Below are 27,504 nucleotides of genomic sequence, written 5' to 3'. Positions count from 1 at the left end.
AAACCCCTGCTGTTCCTAAGGCACCTTTCCCGTCCTCTCTCCATATCAGATGCCCTGTGAGGTAGGTGGGCAGAGAGAACTCTGAGAACTGCTCTGGAAGAATAGCTCTAACAGAACTACAGTTACGCCAAGGTCACCCAGCTGGCTGTATGTGGAGGAGTGGGTAATCAAACTCAGTTCTCTAGATTACAATCCACCGCTCTTAACCACTGTATCACACTGGCTCTCCAGTTGACAGAGGATGGCAACCCTGCAAACCCCTAGGCTGCCACCTTGTTGAACTCCTGGGAGCTTTCCCCTGGCATGCTGGCGATCTACAACCTGAAAGACCCCAACTCAGCTTGGAGCTGACTAGAGATTAAAAATAGGACATTCAGTGCCTGCTGAGGGACGGTGCCGATGTCTTCTGACAATCTGGGAAAGCAACACTGGCCACACATCACATATGGACGTTGCTGGGAAAGGTGGCTCGTGCTCCATGGCACACCATTCCCCGAGGCAGTTGGAGGTGAGAGATATGCTGTGGCTGAGGGTGATCAAACCTTCCTAGGGCGCCTGGCAGAGCCCCATTGTATTAGTACCAAAGCCTGACAAAAGCATCCCCTCCTGTGTACTGTCGGGTGATCCACCAAACACTTCAGCTTGACACCTATCCCGTGCCCAGAGCAGGTCTCCTCATTGACAAGCTGGGGACAGCCAAGTATCTCTGGATATGGTGTGTGAACAGATGCAGTGTGCTCCTGTTTCTCCAACTGGAGAGCAAGGAGGGTGAAAGGCGCTAACACTTTTGCCTGTCCTATTGGTTGTAGGTCACTGAGCGTTGGGGTCCCCCAGTGTGGCTTGTGAGGATGCAGTTGGGATTGAAGAAAGGACCTAATGGCCTCTGCTGAGTGTCTGTCCAAGGCAGTAGGAATCGGGGGGGGGGGCAGAATACTAGGTTGGGGGACAGAGCAGTATTTAGCTTAGGAAGGGGGACACAGGAGGAGAAGGTTTCTGTTTCGTGCAATCTGAATAATGCTTCAATGTGCTGCTTTCTAGTGCTTAGGAGAGTGGAACATGTTGGTATGGGGAAATGTGTACTTATTGGGTGGGGGTTTCAGGAGAGGACCAGAGCAGGAAGAGAATTTGTTGAAGATATTATGTTTATATTGGCCTTATATGCTGTGGCAGCTTGTAGTGCTGAGGAGGCAGTATAGGGGCTTTTCTAACGAAGGGCAAGAACAGGGAGAGTATGCATTGAAAGTGCTGCATCTAAAAATGTGTAAGAGTTTTCTATCCTAAGGGTTTATATGGTTGCTGTTCATCATACAAGTCATGTTCCTGCCTTTCAGAGGTGTTTCAAGGCTGAAAAGAGGCATGGAGGAACTTTGTGAAAATGAGGGTATCTTAGGGGTTCCCATCTCCAGTCTTTGCCATATCTTACATTCTTGTTTTGTTTGGCTTAGCTGAGAAAATGCCATTGGGATGACTGATCCTTTAATTTTTGCCTGTGCTCCTCTACTTTCTAAATGACCTTTTGCTACTAAACCGTTTGCTACTAAATCAAGGGATTGAATGTTCAGCTCTGAAGTTACTTACAAACTTCGCAGAAGTGAACTAGGAAGAGTAATTTATTTGAGAATAAAGGTTCGGAAACACATAACTGAAGATAGTTGCATTTGTTTAAATAAGAGGTCCTCACCCTGGTATCTATCTTTTCATTTTTTGCTCAGTAATAACATTATTATTACATAGGGCTACATTCCTTAATATATATTTTTTCCAGATTTTCAATTGAAAATCTTTTAGTGGAGAACTTCACCTGGTATAGAGCCCTGCATGTTAAAATAATGTTTTTGTGTGTGTTTTGATCTAGCTACCAATGAGTGGTTTCTTCCTGCTGTTAGAGGCGATATCCCACCAGGCTGTGCAGCCCATGGATTTATCTGTGATGGTACCAGGATACTAGTCTTTGGTGGCATGGTTGAATACGGAAGATACAGCAACGACTTGTATGAATTGCAGGTATGGGATCACTAACTCCGCTGGGGTGGGGGGGATGCAAATGCTCTTTAGCCAAAGAGAGGATACTTCATGCTTTGTTTTTAGTGTGGATTAGTATTGTATCTGCTAATGAATCACATAGTGCTTAAAAACATCCATACCGTACAGGCACATTCCTCAGTTGGGTTCCAGTATCTTAGAGTAGACAATTCACTTGGGGATCATAAAAGGGCCCCCTTTGGTAAAAGGTATTGCTTCTGCTTCTTCTGCTTCTTCTTTTTTACTATAAAGAAGGTGAAATGATGGGTTTAATCTGTCCCAAGTATGTATATATCTGATGAATATCAACATAAAGTTTTCTTCTAGGTAATCTCAAGGTTGCGATTGCACATTTAAATGAAATCTGTTTGGCTTAGTTTCCCATAAGAACCAGTTCCTTGAGCCAAGGGCCAGGGGTGAAGGGTTTATGTGGCCTTTTTCTTTCCTTTTAATTTCATCAGGGGCCTTTTCATCTCACTTCAGCAGTGTAGAACTGCCAGATTGCTTTTGCAGTAAGTAGAGAAAAAGAATCTTAAAAAGCGGTTTGATGGTTGGGAGACTGCGAAAGCAACTGGAGAAGGGGATCCCACTGTGCAGGATGAATCCAGCATCCAGTGGCCCAGTAGAAATGTAGTGCAGACCCTTGATTGGTTTGCTTTCCTCTCTGCCCCCAGCCCTTCACACACACACACACACACACACACACACACACACACACCAGAACCAGTAATCTGTGGCTTGTTCTTGCCCTCCAAGCCTGCACCGGAAGCCACAATCAAACCACAATTTCCAGTTTCCTGATACGGAAGAAGCAAAACATAAATCGTAGCTAGTGCTTCTAATGTGGCAGCAGTCTGGTTTGCCACAAGACGGAAAGAGGGAAGTAGGGAGTCATCCATGTTCTTTGCTGCTGCTAAGTGTAACTTGTGAACTGGCTTAGGTTTCTGAACATGCTCCTGTTCTGTCTTCAAGGCGAGTCGATGGCTTTGGAAGAAAGTGAGACCCCAGAATCCATCAGCCAGCCTGCCGCCTTGCCCTCGCCTCGGCCACAGCTTTTCTCTGTATGGCAACAAGTGTTACTTATTTGGTGGACTGGCGAATGAGAGCGAAGATTCGAACAATAATATTCCCAGGTAGAACTGGAACAGAACAGCTAAGGGGGTCTTGTTTGTGTCTTTTAAACTGGTTAAAGGAAAGGAAGTAGAGCAAGGCTGACAGGGTGTCTCTTCAGAATACCTGCATGTCGAGGGGATAGCCTGTATTAGTCCCAGTAAAACCGATGAGCTCCTTAGATCTGATCACTGTGACCCCTGTTAATTTTGGAGCGTAAATACGACTGTAGACAATTTGGGAAAATGTGGTAATTATGATGGATAAGGGAAGACCTTTAGAACTAATATTAATTCTTCTTTTGTGTGTGTGTGTGTGTGTGTGTTTTGGGGGGGAGGTTAGATGATTCAGATTTGGAATTACTACTAAATTTATTTATATCAGCAACAGTGGTTATTGCCATAAATTGGAAAAAACAGACTCACCAACTATCAGTGAGTGGTTTACTGAGATTTGACTTATCAAAGGGCAAGTAAGGGAAACCTTATGTAACCTGATTTATTTACTAAATATTGGATATTATTCATTTTTAATGAAAAAATATACCCTTTTGCTTATTACAATTTCTCGTAAAAGTATTGGAGAATTTGTTTTGTGAATATGTATGTGTTCTGAGTGTATGTTTATATGGAAATGATAATAAACAAAAAAACTGCAGATTAGATCTGAAAGTTGTATTTTTATCCATTACCATTAAGACTGATATGTTTCTGAAGCACCGGCTGATCATTTTGAAATACACTATCAAGATACAATGTGGCTCTAGAAAAGTCACATTAATCTACTGAAAGATATGATACTGTAAGAGCTCTCTCTCTCTCCCTTCCCTCCCTGTATAAATTATTACAAAATATACAATTAATTACTTGTAGCCCAGCCTCGCCTAAGAGATCAGGATGGGTCAATATGCTAATGATTCTACCTGATTGAGCCCTGTCTATGACACACAAGGCCAGCTCAAATGGAGTGTCTTCACATGCAGCATGCTGACATCAGGTGGCACAGGCATTTGTATGTGATTTGCAGAAATCTGGCTGGCTGTCAGTGCTCCATTCATGCATGGAGTCTGCCTAAAGGTCCTACTTTGCTATTATGTCCAAATGCAGAAAAAACTACGTTTGTTTCTTCATCCCCTCTACAATTCAAAATTAAGATTACACTGTGGTTTAGAATCACAGTTTGAGGAAGGAAAATGAATTTATTTTATCAAAATACCTGCTTTCAAATGTTATAGCAAATTTGGAGTTTGATTCAAAGCTTCCCAAACCTGCCTCGAGACAGGGAGAGAGGGAGGTGTGTGTGTGTGTGTGTGTAAAGAAGAATGTGTAGAATGCTGCAAAAACCTGTGCTTTAAGCCTGCAAGATTTGAGTGCAGTGACAAATTTTGACTCTTCATAAGAAAAGATTTATAAAATAATATTTTATCATCTCCTTGATTCTCTGATGTGTTATCAGCCAATTTCTGTTACTATCACCATTAAAAAAAATACCACTTTTGAGAAAAGATTTTGCTAAAATCATTCCAGAAGTTTTGGTGATTCTCCATGTTGTTTCAATCTTGTTTCAGGTACCTGAATGACTTCTATGAGCTGGAGCTGCAGCATGGCTCTGGAGTCCTGGGCTGGAGCATTCCGGTGACTAAAGGGGTCGTCCCATCTCCCCGAGAATCTCACACCGCGATTATATACAGTAGAAAAGATTCTGGAAATCCAAAGATGTTTATTTTTGGAGGCATGTCTGGCTGTCGACTTAATGACCTCTGGGAACTTGATATAGGTGAGCACAATTAAATCTCTAGTGAAGTGTTGGTACACTGAGGAGTTACTAATTATAATGGATTTGCAGTTTAATTGCAGTTTTTACAGGAACTCAGTATGCGACCAGCTTCAACTTCACCTTAGAACTGTTTCATGTATTATGTGGGGAGATGCCACTGTTTGTATTATCAAGTGAGAGCTGTAGCTGGTCCTGGCGCTCTAACGCATGTCCCAATTCTGGTGCCACATTTTCAGATCTCTATCTGTTTGTCATATTCACACAATGTTTGAAAAGGTCCTTATACAGTGGAATTAAAATATATTGTTTCTAAATTTATTATACATTATATTAATGGCCATTACAACGGCCACCTGGGGGAAGCTGCACTGATTTTTCAGGAATGTGTTGCAGCATTCAGCAATACTCTGATAATGAAATAACCTTGCATGACAATTAAAGTGTGTGTTCAAGTTCTGAAGGCTGATGCAGGGGCTTGGCTTTAAAAATTGTTCTCACTGCCACTGGAACTTAAAATCTATTTTTTTCGATATTTTGCAAGCTGCATTAAGTTGTAATTGAGGCAGATGTGTTATCACTGGTTAAAGACCCATGTGCCTTCTTTGAACCTTGCAAACATCTATACAAAGTCAATGAAACTGGTGCCTGAAGATTAATTTTGCCCTTTGTCAGTTACAGTTACAGAAACATTTTCTGGATGCAAGTCTTGTTACACTTTATGCACGTCTGTTTCTACAAAGTGTGTTGATGTTCCACCACAAGTGCTGAAAAGGCATTCCTGCCTTCAAGTGTTGTTTTATAAAATAGCTACAAATAATTGAGTGTATTTGAGTTTGGATTCCTCTGTTATTCACACATTTCATAAATAATGTTTAGTGCCTGTAAAGGTGTACTTTCAAAGGCTCCTGTGATCTTCCTTATTTGCCCTTTGAATCTATGCATGCACAGTTTCCTGAAACCACAATAATGCCTTGTGCTCATAACTTGTTAAGGTGTAGTTCGGAAGTGTTCACCTTCAATGTGCTTTCTCTTTTCTGTTTTTTTTTTCTCCTCTCAACAGAAACAATGACTTGGTCGAAACCAGAAACTAAAGGGACAGTGCCACTTCCCCGTAGCCTCCATACAGCCAATGTAATAGGAAACAAGTATGTCTGTTGTTAAAAGCTCACCTATAGAAAGGTACACCTAGTAGGAGACTGTTACTCTAGTTTCTGTACATAGGGATCCTGCCTGTGTCCATCTCTTATGAAATGCAGCCTTAGTCTTATGAAAACCTCTCCTACAGATTGAAGTTCTTAGTTGTGGAAATTTAGAAACCCTGTTGTACTCGTTGTATTTTGGTGAAGGGTTCAAAACTTTTAGTTTTATGTTTTTTTATGGAAACATTACATTTTCTTCTGTTATTGTGTAAACTGGTTGGAAATTCTGGAAAATCTTTTTTAAAAGAAAATCTTTCTAATAATTTCCAGAACTATGTTTTTTACTTGAATAACCAACAATGTATAAGATGATGTTAGAAAAGAAGTCATTTTTGCCATACAATAGAATATCTAGAAACAAAACAGCACTTCAGGTATTAAATAGTCTAAAAGGTACAGTTTATTATTATCTGATGATATAAAGGTCTGTTGTGGTAGGTAAGAACCTTGATAGTTAAAGCCTACATTACTGTGTAGTTACTTTGGTGACTTTGAATCAGTCCCTCTTTCTCTCAGCCTAACCTAGGTTGTGAGGGAACAAATAGAGGTAAGGAGAATGTGTTTATCACAATGAGCATTCTGCAGAAGAGGATAAGAACAGATAGCTATAGAGTCCAGTATGCGTAGGCCTGAACCCACAGGATCAGTACATGAGTTAAGCAAACACTTTGTCCACATGAGTTATACAAACTCTGAGTCCACTATATAGATGTCACAGAGGTCCAGGAGCTGTCTGGGCAGGATCTCAATCTCCCCCCTGCGCTGCCAAGGATGAATGGGTGTCTTATAAACGCTATTAGCATAATGGAAACCTAGCCTCTGTACTCCCTAAAGTGACTGAAATGTTTCCGTTGCTAAAATCAGTGGCAGAACTGTTCATTGCACGCCCCCTTTTCATACACATGTTTTACGTTGAACACTCTCTGTTCAAGGAACTGATCTGGTCATAATTTCAGTAATGCTACAGTATCAGATCATTTATATGGCCCTTGCTAATGCTCTGTGGTTATGACCATCATCTACTGATACTTATGCCCAACAGTTTTATTAAAGTTGAATATTTTAATGGTTAATACATTATGTAATACATAACAGTGCCTAAATTTGGTAGCTATACATGATTTTTTTTTTTTACTCTGTGGTAGGTTACTGAGGCTTTCAGGGAAAATGGTAATCTGAAGCATCTCTCTATTTAAGAAGGGAAACTCACCCATGTCATCTCACCTTCCAATTAGCAGCGGTTGGCAGAGGTGTGATTCAGCTTTCTTACCATGTGGTTGATTACTGTTAAGGACAACCTCACCCCATGAATGCTTACCAGAGTGAGCAGCCATATGATGGATTGGTGGTTGAGAGATTTTTAAAATTGTGTTCTGTGGAAATGCTAAATAGTTTTGCTAGTCGACATATACGGTTTTTAATGTGGGGCGAATTCCCCTCTGATCAGTGAAATCTTGGGTTCTTGGCTGCTTCCAGTAGACACAGCATAATTTTTTTTTCTGGTGAGCATGAAAGATGTGAACGGAGGAGAGCTGTGGCTTCAGCTGCCTTCCTCTTCACATAAAAGGGTAGTTGCTGAGTTTTGGCTGTTGGGAAGAGATCAGAGCACCTTCTTGCTCCTGGTGCACATGGAAGGAAGTCTTTTCATGGCCTGAAGCTTTGGCTCTGCCCATCTGTGCTTTTCAAAAACCAAAGGAAAGAAATTCTGGGTGAGTTGGTAGGAGAAACGCTGGTAGGAAAAATTGTAAGGCAAGAAGAAGAAGAGTTGGTTCTTATATGCCACTTTTCTCTACCCAAAGGAGGCTCAAAGTGGCTTACATTCCCTTCCATTCCCTCTCCCCACAACAGACACCCTGTGGGGTGGGTGAGGCTGAGAGAGCCCTGATATCACTGCTCAGTCAGAACAGTTTTATCAGTGCCGTGGCGAGCCCAAGGTCACCCAGCTGGCTGCAAGTAGGGGAGTGCAGAATCGAACCCAGCTGGCCAGATTAGAAGTCCGTACTCCTAACTACTACACCAAACTGGCTCTCTGCCTCCCTCAAGCAGCTCACTGCCCCCCTCAGCCAGGGCCAGCTATCCCAGCCATATTTAAATCTTATTTTGGTTATTTGTCCCACTTCTGCTAATGTTGTAGCAGTGTCAATGTGTTTTTGAAAGACATTCATAGCATGAGTCATTCCTGATTTTATGGCACACTCTATAAAATGCTTATAAGGAAAACTCCAGATTACGCTGTGGGGATATTGTACTAATAGTATTTTAACTTTTTCTTTTTGCTGTGTAACATCTAAGGCAACCGTTGCAGCGTAGTATGTTTTTAATGACTTCCAAGAGACTCTGGTAGTGGCTTGGCAAGCAAATAGCTTTCTCCCTAGTTTTACGGGCTGTCTTTAAAATTTTCCAGAGCTCCATGCAACAGCTTTCGGTATGGTATGGGGGAGGGAATAAGGCTCCAGTTTTAGTTAGTAAAGTCTGAGAGATGAATATAATAAATATGAAACATGGAATAGTCTGAGATGAATGTAATAAACGTTGGGAAATAAATGTGACTGTTTCTTCTCCTGCCCTCTACTCTCCCTTCCCCTGCTTCCCTGCATCCTTAAATTTGCAGAATGTACGTTTTTGGTGGATGGGTCCCACAGAGCACAGAAGATAATATTTCTTCTCAAGACAGTGAATGGAAATGTACTGGCTCATTTTCTTACCTAAATCTAGGTTGGTGAACCTACATTTTTATTAATATGAATATTCAGGTTTCATTTTGGAGTGGCAAAGACAGAGTTGGATTTAATGATTCCCTTCTGGTAGGAGAGGAATCTTCCACTGGAGGAAGAAAGATCCCTTCCTCCAAAGAAGATTCCATGCTTTGCATCTGTAAACCATTGGATCCAATCCACGATCCTTAAAAATGGTAGGAAGTTATAACTTACTTTGTTCCAAGGATTGTACTTGTGCTTAAAATAAATAAATGGGGCTGCATGGTTACAAGGATGAAAACAGATTAAGATGAAACCAATAGCAGAGTAAAAGTAACACTAAAAGCAACAACACTGAACACAATATGGAAAATACAACTGATGGATCCTTGAGATCGTATGAAATAGACTTTTAAGATTAGCTAGTTAGAATTCAAAACTTTAAAAAATTGCTTTGAGTCCACACATCAGCCCAAAAATTGCAATGTTGAGACTTCTAGGTACCCTTGTATTTAGTCATTCATTTTTATAGGCAGCAATGCTAAATGAAATGTTAATAGTTTTCACTTTTGAAAATAGTACATTAATACTCCAATTTTGATCCTGTTTTATTTGCTAGATACCACAGAATGGGTATGCCTGATTTCCGATAGTCAGGAAGACAAAAATAACTTGTTGCCAGGCCCAAGAGCTGGCCATTGTGCCGTCATCATTGGCACTCGCCTGTATATATGGAGTGGCCGAGATGGTTACCGCAAGGCCTGGAACAATCAGGTTTGCTGCAAAGATCTTTGGTATCTCGACACTGGTGAGTGATGCGCTTAGCTGTGACAACATTATTATTAGTATGCATTTAATTTGTGGACACTGTTAAGAATCTGCCATTGAACACACAATACTTCTAAGATCCTTATTCTGGGTCTTCACTTTTAGACACCTGCGTGACTATAGAGATTATTATCATCCTTATCCATGGTTCCTCTATATATTTGTGAAACAGCCTGGGTGGGTGGAACGTGTACAGCTGTCCAAGTTGGAATAGGGCCAATCAGGGTGTAGCCAGCTCTGCAGCTCCCGCCTTCTGTCCCTGGACTCTAGCCTCTTTGCTCTCAGATGCACCTCAGCGCCTGGAGCCAGCAGCAGGTAAAGGGAGAGGGCCCTGGGCAAAGGGTCATGGTGGATGGCCAGCTAATGAGGGCCTCCCGGCCTGCTGATTGCCTGCTAAGGAGCTCTGTCCTGGGCCTGCTAATGAGCTGGCCAGCCCCCGCCCGCCCCACTTGATCTGGCTGCTAGCTGCAGCCCAAAGCCACCTTAAGCTGCCTGGCAGGGAAGAGGGGAGGGGACCCTTTCAAGGCCCATTCTTAGGAATGGACTTTGAAGCTAGTTTTCATATAAAAATGTCCTGTTGATATTCTTCAGCCTTTCCAGATCCAAGCCCACATTTAACCCCAAGTAGCTCATGATACTAGTAGAGTTAGGCAGCTCAGGCTGGAGCAAGAAAGAAAGATAAATGAGAGCTTTCTCAGGGCAAATAGATTCCATGCTGTAAATATGTGTGTGTGGGGGGGGAGGAGCAGCAGCTAGCAGCTAGCAGGCAGCTGGAGTGGGCTTTGCTGGGAAGGGGATATCTTCAAACTTGCCCTTGCTAAGAAGGAGTTCTCATGGTCCTGCTGCTCCTCTCAGCATGTATGAAAAGTGAGGCAGGAGGTGTAGCATCTTTGCTCTTTGAGGCTATATGTAGCCATGGGTCCTTCATACAGCTACAGCAACAGCAAAAAAACTTGCCTTTATAGTGACTCATGACTCAGCAGGTGGAGCTTCAAGGCCCACGTGATGAGAGTTATGACCCTGAGTTGGAGGCTTTAGAATATTAATGATGAAAGCAGCCCAAAGAGTTAAAACAGGTTATCAGCCAGCTTGGTGTAGTGGTTAAGAGCAGTAGCCGCTAAAGCAGGGGGTAGTCAACTTGTGTTCCGCCTGATGTCCATGGACTACAATTCCCATGATCCCCTGCCAGCGTTTGCTGTCAGGGGCTCATGGGAATTGTAGTCCATGTACATCTGGAGGACCACAGGTTGACTACCCCTGCTCTAAAGTGCATGATTTCATGGAGCCTGTGAAAGAATTCGAAGTACTGACTCTGTGAGAAATTATTACTTATAGGGTTTCAGTAGTCCAAAGAGACACTTTATATGCTTTTGAGTGAGAAGTGTTTTCTTTGTATATCATTGTTTATTTCATAACTGTCTCCCAGTTATTTTGTGATATTTGCCAATAACTAGACACTGAGGACCTCTGTGTGCAATCCCAGTGAAGCCCATGCAATTATGGCATGCTGAGATCTAAAAGACTCTAAGGAGAATGACATCATATCTTAGGGTAGAGCTAAAGAGCATCCTTTTGTAATCACTCACCACCTCTTGATGCAGTCATGGCTTGCTGAAGCAGAGGGTCCAAGACTAAATAAACACTGTACTGAGATAGTCTGAAAGCCACAACATCCCAATGTAATTGGAGTTCACTGTTCTCTTTTTAAGAGAAGCCACCTGCACCATCCCAGGTACAGCTGATCAGAGCTACCACCAATTCCTTTCAAGTTAAATGGGATGAAGTTCCTACCGTTGAAGGCTATCTTCTTCAGTTAAGTTCTGAGATGCCAGCACCTCCGGCAGTTGAAATACCTATCACTATGGTACCTGAGACACCAAGTGCACAAGGTAATGCCCTCTGCTCAGTCTCTCTTTTTCTCTCTGTTGCTTGCTCTCTTTCTCTCTCCTTGGGTAAAGTTCTTAAAGCTCCCAAAGAATTCTGGGGAGTGGGTGAGGGGATCAAAATTATCACACTGTATACTGCTGCTTCCCTGCCCCCGCCTCCCAGTTAGATTCTGAGGATGGTACCAAAGATCTGGAGCAGATTGGTCCTTCAGCATGCTGGATGAGTTCCTGGTGGACCAATGCCCTGGAAGACTGCTGCTGGTGGGGTTAATCTGCCTTGATATCACACTGACCTTGCATAGCACCATTTCACATCAGTGGAGCAGGAAACCGGCTGCTCTCACTAACTTTCTTCAGTTTTAGTAAGATGTGGGAGAACGGGGAGATGCAGACCGGCAACAGATGGGAAAGCTCTGTGCCTTCTGTCAGCCATAGTTAAGAAGGAGCCATTCCAAGTATGCATGGGAAAAAATTAACAGAATACCCACTTTATGAAATGTCTGAGGATATATACAATGTTATTCTTCAGGGAAACAGGACAAGAAATTAGAATAGAGATTTCTGGCTGCAAAAATTCACTTGAGATTCCTAGGAGACCCAATGAATACCTTTAAAATATTCTATTTGACATCCACTTCCTTCACACACATAAAAAAGAGTCATTTTAGTAACTGGGTCCCCGAGTTCTTGAAAATATTCCCTGTTATCTATTCCATTCTTCTGCTTCCCTCTCTTCTCTCTTTGTCTTTTAATCAAGAGTCGGGGGAGAGGTGGGGACACATTGGGAGAATTAACAGTGTTGGTTCTTGCTACATTCCAGTGCTCTGGTAAAAATTTCAAGAGATGGCACTGCCAGGGTACCACACTGGCATAGACTGTATTAGTGAGCATATGACGGTACCTTATATGAGTCCAGGCCATTGGTCCATCTAGTTCAGCTTTGGTATCCTGGCTTGCAGACAAAGATCTACCACCCGATTCCCTGGCATACTTTTTAGTTGGAGGTGCCACTGAATGTGGGATCTTCTTTAGGTAAAGAGCCTGCTGTACTAGTAAGCTGTCACCACTCCTTGTGCAAAAAATACAGTGCCAGAAAATAAATCCTGTATTGAGCTCCTGTTGATTGACTTGTTCTTTGCTGGGTCACAAAGGTCATAGGCAGGCAGTCAAGAACAAACAGAGCAAGAACTGAACATCAGGGCAGGAGCAGAAGCTCTGAGGAAACTCTCTCCCATGTAGACTTGGTGGGTCCCCAACCTGTGGGCCGCAGACCACATGTGGTCCGTCGACTAACTGGAGGTGGGCTGCTAAGGACGCCCCCCCCCCCGGCCCTTTACTTCATCCACGATCCGGCAGGCGCACATGGGACTATCTCGTTGCAGAGAAACAAGCTCAGGGTTCCCATTGATTTGTCATTGCCATGAGTTAAAATTTCCATGAAAATAAAATGTTCCTTATGTTCATTGTTGTGGCGTGTCTGTATCTTATTTTGAAGGGATGTTTAAACATTACCATAGCGACCAGAGTCAGAGAGCGTTAGGACAGTGGGCCTCAGTAAAATTGTCAAGTGTTGAGTGGTCCCCAGTGATAAAAAGGTTGGGGACCACTGCTTTAAGTCACATTTCCTTCTGTTCACCATTGGCCTAAGAATGCATCCTTGCTCATTTCAAATACACATAAGGTTCTTTTTGTATTTACAGATTTGGGTGGGGAATTCCCCCCCACCTTTTTGTTCAATACATTCTAGATTTTAAATCATCAAAGGGGAAAAATAATTCCATTACCTCTTACCTGTTTTCATTTTTGAATATGTTGTTACAAGAAATAGTCTATATGTGTGTTTTAACAGTGCAAGGGGGTTGAATTCCACTGATCTATTCTGCTAAAGGTGATGTTTTTCTCTGATGCAAGAGGTCCTATTGGTGGCATGCAACACACAGTCTGTAGTTATGAGAAAAGAATGTGACCCTTAACTGTGATACAGTAGACATCCAAGCATCTTAGTGCTTTATGTGAACTTCTCCTGTTGACTTGTGTTTTATACTTAAATGAGAGAAGAGATGGTTTTTCCCTGCAGCAGAACCTCCAGTTAATTAATATAATCCTTTCTCCAGGAATCAAGCTGGATCTTCGCAGCCAAACTGTCCCTAACAAAGTCCCTAACAATGTAAGTATAGACTTGGGAAGAATGTAAGCTAGGATCTGGGAGACCCAGGTTTTAATTTCCAATGCTGTCATGGAAGTTTGTTGGGTGATCCTGGTCCAGTTTTACACCCTTCACCTAACCTACCTCACAGAGTCGTTGTTAGGATAAACTGGAGGAGAGGAGAATGATGTAGAATCATCATAGAATCATCATAGAATCATAGAGTTGGAAGGGGCCATACAGGCCATCTAGTCCAACCCCCTGCTCAACGCAGGATCAGCCCTAAGCATCCTAAAGCATCCAAGAAAAGTGTGCATCCAACCAAAGCACCAAAAGCACCAAAAGATGGAACCAACCAAAGCACCAAAAGATGGAAATCAGCAGGTGGGGGAGCCTAAGTCAAGAACTCCAACCACAGCCTCTCATGCAGCCTCCTCAGGAGAGGATACTTTGGCTATGTTTGAATGAGTAGCCCAATGTATAAAATGAGGGATGCTCTTAGGTTGGGGCTTGTACTGAAGGCCATTATTATTAAGCAATCAATGTTGGTTTTTTTGTCCCAACTAGGTGCAGATATCCATTTCAGAAACTAAAGCCAAGGTCATGGAACCTGAAAATGCAAAGGAAAATAATTTAGTTTCCAAAGATTCCATTGCCCCTTTATGTCTGCCTGCGAGCACTTTAGGTAAGAAGACTGCATGGCAATGTGGAAGCGTGGCTATGAGATCTGCTGCGGAATGTATGCCGATGTTTGCCATAGAATAAGTTAAATGCCCGCCAGTACTGTGCTGAGATGTGCTGAAAAGGATACTGACAGATGGGTTTGCAGGAATGTAGTTTGGCACTTGATACTTAAGAGAAGAGAAAATGGCCTCTCAAACTCATGCAGCCAAAGGAAATTTGCATTCCCAATTATCTTCGAATTTGGGAATATCAGGAAATACCGATATTTTTCAGGTTCAATATCCTAGTTAATACTGATCAGACAGTTAAAAGACAAAAGCCATGCAATGCCTGAGTTTAAAGGGGATTCGCCGCTCTCAAAGCTTGCTGTCATTTTCTCCTTTGCCCCTCTCTGCTTCCCTTTTTCAGGTCCGCAGATCTCAGCCAATGTCAATGAATTACTTGACTTTGATATGAGAACTGCAAAATCTGACCCTTCTGTATCCAGTATTGTCTCCTCCGCACAAAATGTGGTAACCCAGCAGGCTGTTAAAACTGAATCCTCCAGTACAAATGGAACAGTTGCAAAAGATGACACTTCACTAACAACAGTCGGTTCAAAACCTGAAGGTACGAAATGTTTCACAGACTGTGTTTTGAGCCGTGTATATCTAAGATTGTCAGATTTGCTTCTTCCCTTGTGGCTGGTGGTTTTCTCTTCCTGGCACAGAGCCCATGTTAGACATTTTCCCTAGTAGATGTGGGTGTTGATGAGTTACTCGGCAATTGGAATCATCTTGTCTTTGTCTGCCCTTCTTTCAAGAAGGCAATCGTCCTTTTGAATTGTTTGGAGATCTGCTAGAACAGGAGTCCCCAACCTTCTTGAGCCTGTGGGCACATTTGAAATTTTAACGCATCATGGTTGCCAAAATGCTTGCCATAAAGTGGGCAAGAGTCTGAGCCAGACACAAAATGATTGCTCCAGCTTAACTTATGCATCACAGTGTAGGTCCCTGTGCTGTGGTGGCAGGTGCTAACAAAGCAAACATTAAAAAAACATGCACAGCCCACCAGAAGCCTAGCTAGGGTAAAGCTCTACCTGGTCCCACCCACTTGCTAAAAACATTTGGTGGGCGCCAGAAAAGGTGTAGGTGAACACCAGGCACCCATCATGCTGGAGACCGTTGTATTAGAAAGTGTTTAATTCTGAGTAGAAACTGCTGCTTCTCGAGGCCTATTTTTTGAGCTTTGTTTTGGAAAAATACTTAAATGGCCCTTGTTCAGATTTTTTTTTTGAGTTGCAAACTTTATCCCTTTGGTTAAGTGCCATATTGTGGACTGCTGTTGACCATCTTGGTGATGTCTGAAAAAGAACAGTTTGTTATGAGCTCAGTGTGGACAGTGTCTAAGGAAGATGCTTCGTTTTGGTGAAAGATATTATCCATGAGGATGACTTCCTTTTTCTTGGAAGCCTCTTTCATGTTATCTTGAATTCATCCCGCATTTTCTGTACAAAAGCCATGCAAACTTAATTTTCTCTGCTCCTGTTGGGTTTAAATGTAAATTAAATCCATGTAAGTGTTTAATCAAGTTCCAGTGATTTTCCAAAAACACCATGCCCTCAGGTGTCCTGCTTTAGACTCCTGCACAAAATATTTACCTGGACCATTTTTAAACGCTTTTTCTTTAAACTAGCGATCCCCAACCTGTGGGCCGCAGACCACATGTGGTCCTTCGACTAATTGGAGGTGGGCCCCGAAGGAAGCCTTCCCCCCCCCGGCCCTTTACTTCACCCCCCCCCAGCCCTTTACAACACACTTCATTGTTGTGGCGTGTCTGTATCTTATTTTGAAGGGATGTTTAAACATTACCATAGCAATCAGAGAGCGCTAGGGCAGTGGTTGAGAGTAGAGGAGTAAACTACCCCACACACACACACCGGGCCTCAGTAAAAGGTGTTGAGTGGTCCCCGGCGTTGAGTGGTCCCCGGTGATAAAAAGGTTGGGGACCACACCAAAACTGACAACATCTACTTGTTCAGTCTGTATTATACTCATTGTGTTTGCCATGGTCTGTCCATGCACTCCTTGCAAACTTCATTTCAGCTTTGTATATTGAGTTGGACTCTGCCAATCCCATTCATTGGCAGGATTGCTACATTTACTTGTGACATTGTGCTCTTCCCCTGAAGTAGTATAATGAGTTTATATAGCTGTATCTGATATTGACATGTTAGTATTCACTATTTTTGTGTGATGTGAAAAAGTGGTAAAAAAAAGACCTTTGGTATCTGTAGTACATTTGAACACTAGCCATAAAAAAACCCCAATAGTTGTTTTTAAATGTCATTTTTGGCTCTAGCTCATGAGACCGCAGCACTTTCGGCAAGAGTTGTCTCTGTTGGCCCCGATGATTCATCTGTACAGTTGCCTGTAAGTTAATATAAGTTAATTCTGTGGCTAATATACTCAGTACGGCACATTGTATTACTATATGTTCCATCTTGGAGGTCATAATTTTTAAAGTAGAAAAACCATGAGGTTGCAGAATGCTCTGGGCTCTGACTTGCTGGTGGAGTACATGCTTTGTCCCTGACATCTCCCCTAACAGCAGTGGTTCTCAACATTCTTAATGCTGCCACCCTTTAATACCGTTCCTCATGTTGTGATGACCCCCAACCATAAAATGATGCAAGTGTTCTTTCACAGAAATTAAACTGAAACTGACCAATGGCGTGAAGATCCATTGTTCATGATTGTATGTAAATTGTTTTTTCCCCGGGATTTCTCAGTTCAGTTCTGCCTCTTGTCCCACCATGACGATCTCGCTCTTTTCCACTCTCCAGACAGGAATGCTCTATATCAATCTACCCCGCAAGGCTGTTGTGTGGATGGTGCCCACAGGCCAAGCTACTTGCCCTGCTGCGACCCCTGTAAAAGGGTCGTTCGACCCCCACGGGGTCCCCATCCCCAGGTTGAGAACCACTGCCTTAACGGAAGATTTTTCTGTTATGGCCCTGGAGTACTACTGTCATTGGAGATGGTACTGAGCTGACCCAAATAGCCTGATCTCATCTCAGAAGCTAAGCAGGGTCAGCCCTGGTCAGTATTTGGATGGGAGACCACCATGGAATACCAGAGTCATGACTCAGAGGCAGGCAATGGCAAGCCACCTCTGGATGTCACTTGCCTTGAAACCTTAAAGGATGAACATAAGTCAGCGGAGATTTGATGGCATTTCCTACCATCAAATGAGCCTCCTGGGCTTGTGTGGCATAAGCTATGGACTTGCTGGGAGGCCTTTGATTGCAAGCCATTTCCTCTCCACCAGGCCCACCACATTAATACTGTGGTGTATTACTGGCTGGTTCTAAGTGTTGCTAAGAAAAGATTGACAGTTGTTTGAACGCTTGAAATCCACTTTAGAAGAAGAAGAGTTGGTTCTTATATGCCGCTGTTCTCTACCTGTAGGAGTCTCAAAGCGGCTTACGTTCACTTTCCCTTTCTTCTCCCCGCAACAGACAACCTGAAGGAGAGGTGAGGCTGAGAGGGCCCTGATATTACTGCTCGGTCAGGACAGCTTTATCAGTGCTGTGGCGGGCCCAAGGTCACCCAGCTGGTTGCCTGTGGGGGAGCGCGGAATCAAACCCGGCTTGCCAGATTAGAAGTCCACACTCCTAACTACTACACCAAGTGTTGTCATGGTGATATCTTACCACCAAACATGTCTGACAACATTGGAAGGGTAGTCACTGCCAAACCGGCTTTAAAAAAGAAAATCCATTTTGCTCAAACATGAGTACGTTTTGTGGGGTAATGGTAGATGTTTAGAACACAACCCATACTTTAATTAAACTTTCCCTCTAAACAACAGAAAATTCCTCCACCAAGGCAAAATTCAAGAGTGAGAGGACGAGAACGGAGATGGTATGATGTTGGCATTTTCCAAAGCAACAGTGCTTTGGTGAACCAGTTCTATTTGCTGCCGGAAGAAAAGGTCAATCTTTCTAGCAAGGTACTTGTGAATTTTTAGACAAAAATATTTTAAAATCTTCCTTTCCATCTTCAACCAGCCTGGTTTGGTCAGTTGGTCAGACTCCATCCCCTCTTCCCGTGTGCTCTCCCCATTCTCACCAACTGGCTCTCATAGCTGCTACCTGCATTCATGCTCTTCCTTGGTCTCCATCTCCCATTGAATTATTTTAAGATCCTAGTCTTCTGACACCATCTGTGGACATGATCTCACTGAGGCATAGAAAGACTGTGGCTCAATGGGAGAGCATCTGCTTGGCATGTAGGAGGTCCCAGGTTCTGTCCTCAGCATCTCCAGTGAAAAGGATCAGGGAATAAATGATGCAGAAGACCTCTAATGGGAAACCCTGGTGAGCCACAGTAGACAGTAATGGCCTCGATGGACTTGTAGTTGGATGTGGTGTATGGCAACTTTATATATGAGTTCAAGCTAAGCATATATAAGTCCCATTGTTATCAGCAGGAGAGAGATTGGCAGGTGATCAATACTTCCGTTGACACCAGTGGGTCTCAAATGCACTCTGGATTGTGCTCTGTGGCTTGGATCTGCTAATGGTGGTTCCTTCTTGAAATACAAGGAGCCTTCAGCAGGAGCAAGAGGTCCTTCACTTCCACATTGGAGGCTCATTGTGCGGTAAGAAAGTACCTCCATTAGTAAAACAGACCTGTGGGATCCAGTCCCAGCTATCTCAATGCTCCTGACCAGCTTCACTCACCCAAGCAAAGCCTTCTGAAGGCACCACCCTGCAAATGGGTAAGAGCCGTGGCCCCGGCTTGTGGGGTGGGCTGCCTGAGATGGTCTGCAAGGCTCCCCCACATCTGTCGTTCTGCAGAGCAATGGAAATGTCCAGGTGTTCAAGGGGATTAAAATTGTAGTGGAACAGAACTGTCTGGGAAGGCTTCTTTATAATAGGAATTGTATAATTGTGCTTTGACTGTGTTGTCTTCTACCTTCATAATCCCACTGTACCTTGTCTGGGCAGTTTGTTGTTCATGTTGCCTTCTGAGTCTGCCATCCTTGTCCAGTTGGTGCGTGGTATGATTGTACTTCTTCCTTCTTGAGTCTCCATCAGAAGGGCAGGCTATAAATAACATAAATAAATAGTCACTGTTGAATGAAAGAGAGCCTTGTGGGGTTAAGGGGGCATCATCTGCCAATATGTTACGAGTTAGGTTATTTTCTTATATTAAAAAAATGCAGCAACTTAATGGTCAACATACTCTTCTTTGCATATTTTTAATGTTTTTAGGTAGAGAATCCAGATGTTCCAAGCTACAGTTTACCTAAGAAACAGGATCTTGCCCCTGGCACTTTATACAGGTTCAGAGTTGCAGCAATTAATGGTTGTGGTATTGGCCCTTTCAGTAGAATCAGTGAATTTAAGACCTGCATCCCCGGGTTTCCTGGAGCACCTTCTATTGTCAAAATCAGTAAGGTAAGTCTTTGTTGGGAATATAGTTGTTCTCCCTCTCCTGTGCAACCACTGGAAGTTCTCTGTCCTAAGTTAGAGCCAGCATTTTGGGTCCTCCTGGCCAAATAAGTTGTTTTAAATCTCAGTAAGCAAAATGGAGAAAATCAAAATAAGAAAGTGACACGTTGACCTCTCTGAAGATGCTCTGGAATAGCTGGGGAAGGGCTGTTTGGTGGCAAAGCACAAAAGGACATGATACAACAGATCCCAGGAAAGCACTTTCCCTGCTTCAGACTTTTGGAGAGAAGGTGGTACTTAGATAGATGGACCAGTGTCTGAGGGTAACGAGGCATCTTCATGTATTCATATATTTAATGTCTTTTGTAGATAGAGGCTGTGGCTCAGTGGGGGAGCTCATGATTTATTTGCAGAAGATCCCCATTCAGTTCCTGGCATCTGTGCTCCAGTTAAAAGGATCTCAAGTAGCAGGTATCGGGAAAGGCCCTTCTTTGCCTAACCCAGGGAAAGCCATTGACTATCTTTCAGGGTAGTGAGCACTGAATTAAGTGGACCAGTGGTGTGATCTGGTATATAGCAGCTTGTGTTTGAAACCGGATTATGTCAGACTTAACATAGTAAAAAAGCAGCACAAACTACGTGCTGGAAGCTTTCCATTTAGATCTTCACTCATCATCTCTGCATCCCAGTCTTGTACTAGGGAGCAATGATCCTTGTGTTCTTTACAAGGAGGCCATTTGGATTATTGTGATTACCAGATGCACTTGGGACACATTGTTCTAAGTGGTGGTGAGAGTGGCTGCATGTATTTTTCATAATCCAAGCACAGATTTCCCCAACCATGAAGATTATTAACTACGGCATGATTCCCACTGAGCGTCTTCTTCAAGTTTTCCTTCAGCCTTAAGAAGCTCTGCTTCAATATACCTGGCCGTGCCTCTTTAAGCTGGAGGAGGACTTCACACTTTGTTCACTAGAGTTGTAGGATACAAACTGGTGTCTGTCTGTCTCATTGTCTTTCTGTCACTACCAAGGAATCATAACCAGTCCTCAGATACCTGAAAGTGGGAGGTAAAATCTCTAGACCAGCCTTTCTCAACTTTTTAACCATTGAGAACCCCCTGAAACACTCTTCAGACTTTGAGAAACCCCAGAAGTGGAGTGACCGTGCAGAATAGGGTTGGGAAGCAGAATTGTGTACATGCCCACCCTGGCCCCTCCCCTTCCCACCCCCTCCAGGCACATCATTGGCCATTTTGTGGGGATGGGTGGATCAACATGACCATATATGGTCATATCAGGATAAATGTTTAACAATTTTTAAAAATATATATAAAAATAATTAACTCCGACCCATTTGGGAAACCCTTCCAGGACCATCAAGAAAGCCCAGGTTTTCACGAAACCCTGGTTGAGAAAGCCTGCTCCAGACAAAAGTCTTGAGTTGTCAGGAACTCTTTTTACACAATGATTCCAAATAATGTCTCTGTTTCGGGACTGAAACACTATGAGGTATCCGATTTATCTTTAGTTTCCTCTCCTCCTTAGAGCGCCGATTGTATTCATCTTTCGTGGGAGCCTCCTGTTTCACCTTCAGGAAATATCTTGGAATATTCAGCTTACCTGGCTATCAGAACCAACCAACTCCACGAGAATCCTAATCAGCTGATGTTCATGAAAATCTATTGCGGTCTTAAGACCTCTTTCACAGTGACTGCTGCCCAGCTTGCAAATGCTCACGTTGATCACACGTCCAAACCTGCCATAGTGTTCAGGATCTCCGCCAAGAACGAACGGGGATACGGACCAGCCACACAAGTTCGATGGCTCCAAGGTAAAGGGGGTGGATGTCTGGGGAAGCAATAGGTTTATCTTCAGATACGTATCTTTATAACAAGCAGAGGGCAGATAAAGACTGTGGAAATTTCTTCTTTTTTTCATGAAAACATTTTCTGACTTTTGAAGAAAATTGGCTGTTTGTTTAGGACTCCCCAAGAGCCATTTTCCAGATAATTCACACAACATGGTCAAGCTGTTTTCAGATGCATAAGATATTTGTGCACAGAGGTGAAGGCCTTAGGGTGTTAATGGACGTGGCTGTGTGTTCCTATAGAGAAATTGCGTAAGAGCTGGAGGATCTCCTCTTCATTAAGGTATCATTTGGTTGTATCAAGCACAGTTTATCCATGGCTATAGGGACTTCTGGAGCATGATTTCTTTAGCTCCCCCCCTTCCATGGCAGACCAACCTGCTTCCTAAAATCCTGTTCCTGGCGATCCCCTTACCCAAGGATAGGATTTCAGAGTACATTTTGGACTGCTGCATGAGGAGGGATAGGAACCTGCCATGCTGATGGAAATCTCGGTTGCTGTGGAGACACCATTACAGATCCAGCCCTTTTGCATTCCAGTTGCAAGTACAAATTTGGTTTTACTTATTCTTGGCACCGTAGCTCAAATGCTGAGTCTCAGATCTCTAGCTGATTTTTCTGCATAGTCTTCAGTAGGTTTAGGCCTGGATGCTGGAGGCTTAACAACGTGTTCTCTTTCATTGCAGAAACGAAAACATCAGGTTCAAAATAGGAGCAGCATGCAAGTTGGGAAGTAAAAGTTAGCGTGCATGACATTTTGTAAATTCTCCAAATATTTTTTTACATTGTCTTGGAACTTCCCGACATCAGCGTTGTACAGTCTTGCAAAATCCAAATTGTCTCAAGTTTTTATCCAGAGTGTTCCTGATGAGCATCCATGGGCTACTTTTGCCTCTAAGAAGGTTTTTGAAGAGTCTTCCTTTCAGTAGCTCCCAGCACATGAACGTAGGGTACCAGCTATATTTTAAACTTTTCCGGCATTTTTAAAAAGCAGGTTTGTAATGTGGTTATGGTGGTTATTTAAAAGGAAATTCCTGGGGACATGCAACCTCTCAGATGTTGCCACTTTCCCATTATATGAATCTCGAGGCTAACTCAGGGTAGTTAAAGCGTAATTTGGAGCTTCTGTTTGGAGACCTGCTCAGAGACTTTCCAGAAATTTTGGTTGCAGGTACAGATCAAAGCTTGTGAAGCCATTGCTGAACAAGTTATTTGAAGACTGTAGGAAAGATTATGGCATTCAGAGATGCTGAAAGCAAATTCTTTAGTTTTCAAACATCTTTTCAGAATAATCGGCTTTTGTACTTAATGTTGATAATTGGGGGATGATTTTACAGTTGTAACCATTTTTGATAAATAGTTTGCTGGCTTCTTTTAGTGACAGAGCGAACAGGTTTCCTTCATAATTGCATAGCCCCATCCACTCCTGCTAAAAAAAAAAAAGGGAAGGATTAAATTTGACAAGTCGTGCTGAGATTCTTCCACATTCTTAGAGGATTCCAGGTTGACTTGCATGTAAACGGGTCTTTGATTCTTTGTGCATGTTTTAACATTTACTGGCTGGAGTGATTTGTTGGGAACCCACCTGGAAGTGAAAACTATCACATGGGCAATGTCTCTGAAGAGCTTAAAGGAGTGGTCCCTGCCTTGATGCAGCAGAACTTTTTTATCCAAACAAGGTCCAGAAGATGTTTAGTTACGGTGGCGTTAAGGAGCAGGCAGCTTCTTCTGCAGAGTTGCTGTCAATCTTTCTATACCCCCTTTAAAGCCTTTCTAGACACTGTCTGTCGTGCATGGCTTGGTAACATCACATTTGACAAGAGGACTTCTAGTAGGCCGTGCCTGTTATTCATTGCCATGATGTGATGTCAAAGGAGCAGGGCTTCAGCAGACTCTGACCATCGAGTTAGGCACAGCAACGTCATGCAACATGGAAGAGCCCTGAAGATTTGCACGCTACACCAAAGGCTACTAGTAAATTTGGGGGAATAAAAAATGGGCAAAACTTGCTCACTTCTGTCCTGATCTATATGCAGTTTTGGGGGGGGTTGGGTTTTTTTCCCTTATATCCTCTATTCATATTTGGTGCAAGGCAAATATTTTCATTTACTGTAACTTAAAAGTGTATAGAATATTTTAATATATTCATTTTTGTAAAGATTTTTTTCTAGCATTTGTAAACACATCTTCTAATCCTTGAAAGTATCCCCTGATGATATGCAAATTGCTGAACTACGGTCATGGAAAGCAAACTCAGTGTAAATGCACTACTGTTGGTTTCTCATGAGCATAGAAATATTAATTCTGTAGATATTTTGAATGTTTACAAGAGTCTTTAAATGTTGAAAGTCCTCCATAAAGAGTGCTTCATTTTAAAAAAAGAAAAAGAAACCTGTATGCTTTTGTTAGCATATTCATACTATTTTGCACTAAAACGAATTGAACTTTGTAACATTTTGTGTTGCTTCCAGAATTTTTTTGTAGTAGTATAGAGCATAAGCAATTTTGCACATATGACATGCTTTTATGGCATTTTCCTTTTCCCATCAAGCTGCATACAGACATACGTCTCTTGATGAGTGAGCTGTGGATCTGCTTTCATCCTGCATGTGACAGAGACACAGACCTACAAACTGAATTGAGCTCAGAAGCAACTAGTTTTTGTGCTCCCAGCATAGGTCAGCCACTCATAGTTCTCCTTGGCTGGACCTTGTGACCAACACCTGAAGTTAAAAAAAAAAAAAAGTGATCAGGAAGTTCAGTCAGTATTTTCTCCTCATTTTCACTAACACTGCGATTTTTATAAAAGTTTCTCTAGACTAAGCCCATTGAAATAAAACTTTGCTTAAGATTGCACTGTAAAAGTGCTGAGTGCCTGGAATAAAGTTTTAAATGATAATTGCCTAAACGAAAGCTGATTTGGGGGGGGGGGTTTGCAGGATTTTTCCTATAGCAGAAGAACCTGTGGAGGTATGTCTGTATGCATCTTTTGCTTTCTCAGCTGTCTGGGTTTTAGCTTAGTTTCGCATCCTAAGAAGTAATGAATGTTTCTTTAACTGAATTGTTGTATCACTAATGTGCCAGCCGCTTCACTTTTTTTCCCCCCTGCGCAGAGGTAGAAGAAAACTATGTATGGCTAGCAGACACTCAAACAATGTTGACACATGATGTTATATACAGAAAGAACATGTTTTCTTCATACCTTTGCATTGAAAACCTTGTATGTGAAGTGGCCCTTAGAAGGAATGTTAATCTGTTCCTAACCCCACAAGTGTACTAAATGAAGGCGTTTTGGGATGCCTTGTATATGTAAGTAGTTTACCAAATCATAGAATAGTGACTGAATGATGCCAGTACACTAGACAAAGACAGCCTAAGGGCCCAATCCGCAGGAGTCGCTTGTAAACAGCTGTAGTCTTATGATCCTTTGAATGGGACTTGTAGAGGTTCCTGTGGGTTGTACCTTTTTGCTTCTAAATAAAACAAAACACGGTTAGGTGCATATGTGCAATAAAGTGAATATTTTGCACTTGGTTTTTCCATCAATGCCTAATAAGTTAAGATGGGAATTACTTGATCTGCATGATCAGTTTTAAAGTGGATTATGATCAATGTTAGTGCTTTACAATCATTCCTTGTTCACCCTCGCAGGATTGCTTTGAGGGGAGCTACTTGCACTCCATTTTTACAGATGGGGAACTGAGGCTGGGGGAAGAACCTAATATAGGGAGGACTTAAACTCAGTTCGCTTAGGCTCATCTCCAGCACTGACTAATAAAGGGGCGGGGAGAGAGAGATTCAGACAACTGTCCAAAAGAGATTCAGTGCATCACAGCACAGTAAATTTGTGGTCAGCCCAATACATTAAAATTCCAAATTCACAGTGGAAAAGATGCAGCCTTCCACATTGCAGCACAATAATGCCATGAGGGAAAAGTTGAAGCCCTCTTTAATAATTTTTTAAAAGCCTTGTTAAATGGACAGTAAGTATAAGTAGCCTTTATGTTGCTTATCCTCTGAGAATTAAAAGAAAAAGAAATTACATTAGTAAGTTTTTAAGGTAGTAAGAGGGCAGCGTATTTAGGTGATGCTTGGTGAATTTTGTGTATATCAAGGTGAAAATTCCAAGCTTCCCTTTTAAGTACAGCTGCAGCTCTATTTTGTCAGTGGATTGTTGTTTCTCATGTAAACTTTTTCTGAAATGGATTTTCTGACTCCTGTGAGGAAGAAAAGGAGTTGGGCGTGCCACATAAATGGCAGAGAGTGATTTTGTTTTTGTTTATATATGTGTCATATACAGTGAAACTGACTTCTTTAGATCACACATCTTTTTGTACCTTTTCCAGATGCCTATGTTTAATATCCATGTCTGTGAAAGAACTCTAAGATTTTGGTTGCTTTTCACAATTAAAAATCTTGCAAGCTACAATGAATGCAGAGTAGTCATTCTTGCTAGCACTGTGATAAAGATGCTGAGAAAATGCTCGTGGCTCTGGCCTTCAAAGCAAGAGAAGCCTTCTTGCTAAGGTACATGTGGTTGCCATGAATGTGCCAGTTCTTCCCTGAATTGTCATAGACAGGTAAATGTGCTTCCATCCACCTTGGTATACCACAGGTTACTTCCAGTTCCAGGTCTGCCAGCAGCTATGAGGTTCTCAAGAAGTACCTTTTTACATGAAAGCGCAAACAAGTATCTGAAAGAAAGTGAGGTTTGTTTTCTGATTACTTGGCTACTAATAGCTTTTACTGTAGATACATTACTTAACAATATAATCTGTTGGGTATTTCTGTGAGTATTTTTGCACTTGGCGTACATATATTTCTGCACTTGTTTTTAAGGGTATGTCATAACTACCAAAGGTAAAATTTGTGGTGTCATTAATGCCGACATGACTTTTGGTGTTTGTGTGCTTCTGCCAGTAGCTTATATATTATTTGACCATGTCTTCAGGTCCCTCCCTCCAATACACAGGCATCAAATTAATATTAATTACTGGCAAATGCATACCAATAATATACATACACATGCATCAGATTAGTAATATGCATATGTTTTCTGTAGCTTCCTTCTTAGCACAGCAAGATATTGGGTAATGTTTTTGTTGCTTACTACTATGACAAGCATTTAAACTTATAATTCCCACTTCAAGTATTAAATTTGAAGTCTATTCTGTTTAAATTTAAGCTTCTATTTAATTATGTTTGACCCACTGAATAAAGTTTGAATCCAGTAGCACCCTTAAGACCAACAAAGTATTATTCAAGATATAAAACTTTGTTCTGCTGTTTCAGACCAACACAACTACCCACCTGAATTTGATCCACTGGGTATTCACTGAACATCTAAATTTAATGATGCTATTTGAGGAATTGGTGAATGCTGTCTTGTTTGCCTTTGTAAAAAATATACATGTAACATCTTGTGTAAATCTGATTCCATTCTGTAGAAACGTCAAGGAATAATAGATTTGGTATGAAAGTCATTAAGTAGAGGAAGTCTGTGCTATTTATGACATACTGTTTCAGTTTAACTTAAGATGTTTTGTGACAATGGGTATCTATCTCTGTGAACAACAACCTGTTATGTATGACTTACAGCAATATCTGACCATAGATTTGATGTAGAGCACATAAGCAAGCCATAGACTTTAACAAAATGATACCATAGTTAACTGAAATGTTGATGGGTCAATCCAGCTAGTTATTGTCTTAAGGCCTTGAACATAAATGGTCTCTACAAAGAAATACAATATTTTGTACAATAAAAAGTAGCATTGTTTCTTTGTAATAAAGTGATTTGTCTTAAGAATGTCTGCTTCTGTATTTATAAACTTTTCAGCTTTTTAA

At 42.0% G+C, this 27,504-nt stretch overlaps 1 protein-coding gene across 1 annotated transcript in view; it reads left to right on the top strand.

The window, feature by feature from the left end:
* Positions 1-27,504, top strand: part of HCFC2 (host cell factor C2) — a 30,163-nt gene extending 2,659 nt beyond the window's left edge. Inside the window, exons 2-16 of the mRNA XM_077339737.1 lie at positions 1,856-2,004; positions 2,995-3,155; positions 4,700-4,908; positions 5,969-6,053; positions 8,719-8,822; positions 9,423-9,611; positions 11,341-11,520; positions 13,632-13,684; positions 14,231-14,348; positions 14,756-14,956; positions 16,688-16,758; positions 18,200-18,340; positions 19,608-19,793; positions 21,336-21,621; positions 22,344-27,504. Coding sequence (XP_077195852.1) covers positions 1,856-2,004; positions 2,995-3,155; positions 4,700-4,908; positions 5,969-6,053; positions 8,719-8,822; positions 9,423-9,611; positions 11,341-11,520; positions 13,632-13,684; positions 14,231-14,348; positions 14,756-14,956; positions 16,688-16,758; positions 18,200-18,340; positions 19,608-19,793; positions 21,336-21,621; positions 22,344-22,369 — 2,159 coding nt within the window. The 3' untranslated portion in view covers positions 22,370-27,504. The remainder of the gene's footprint in view (positions 1-1,855; positions 2,005-2,994; positions 3,156-4,699; positions 4,909-5,968; positions 6,054-8,718; positions 8,823-9,422; positions 9,612-11,340; positions 11,521-13,631; positions 13,685-14,230; positions 14,349-14,755; positions 14,957-16,687; positions 16,759-18,199; positions 18,341-19,607; positions 19,794-21,335; positions 21,622-22,343) is intronic.

Source organism: Paroedura picta, chromosome 5, assembly GCF_049243985.1.
Source record: "Paroedura picta isolate Pp20150507F chromosome 5, Ppicta_v3.0, whole genome shotgun sequence".
Lineage (NCBI taxonomy): Eukaryota > Metazoa > Chordata > Lepidosauria > Squamata > Gekkonidae > Paroedura > Paroedura picta.
This window is presented reverse-complemented; position numbering and strand designations above follow the sequence as displayed.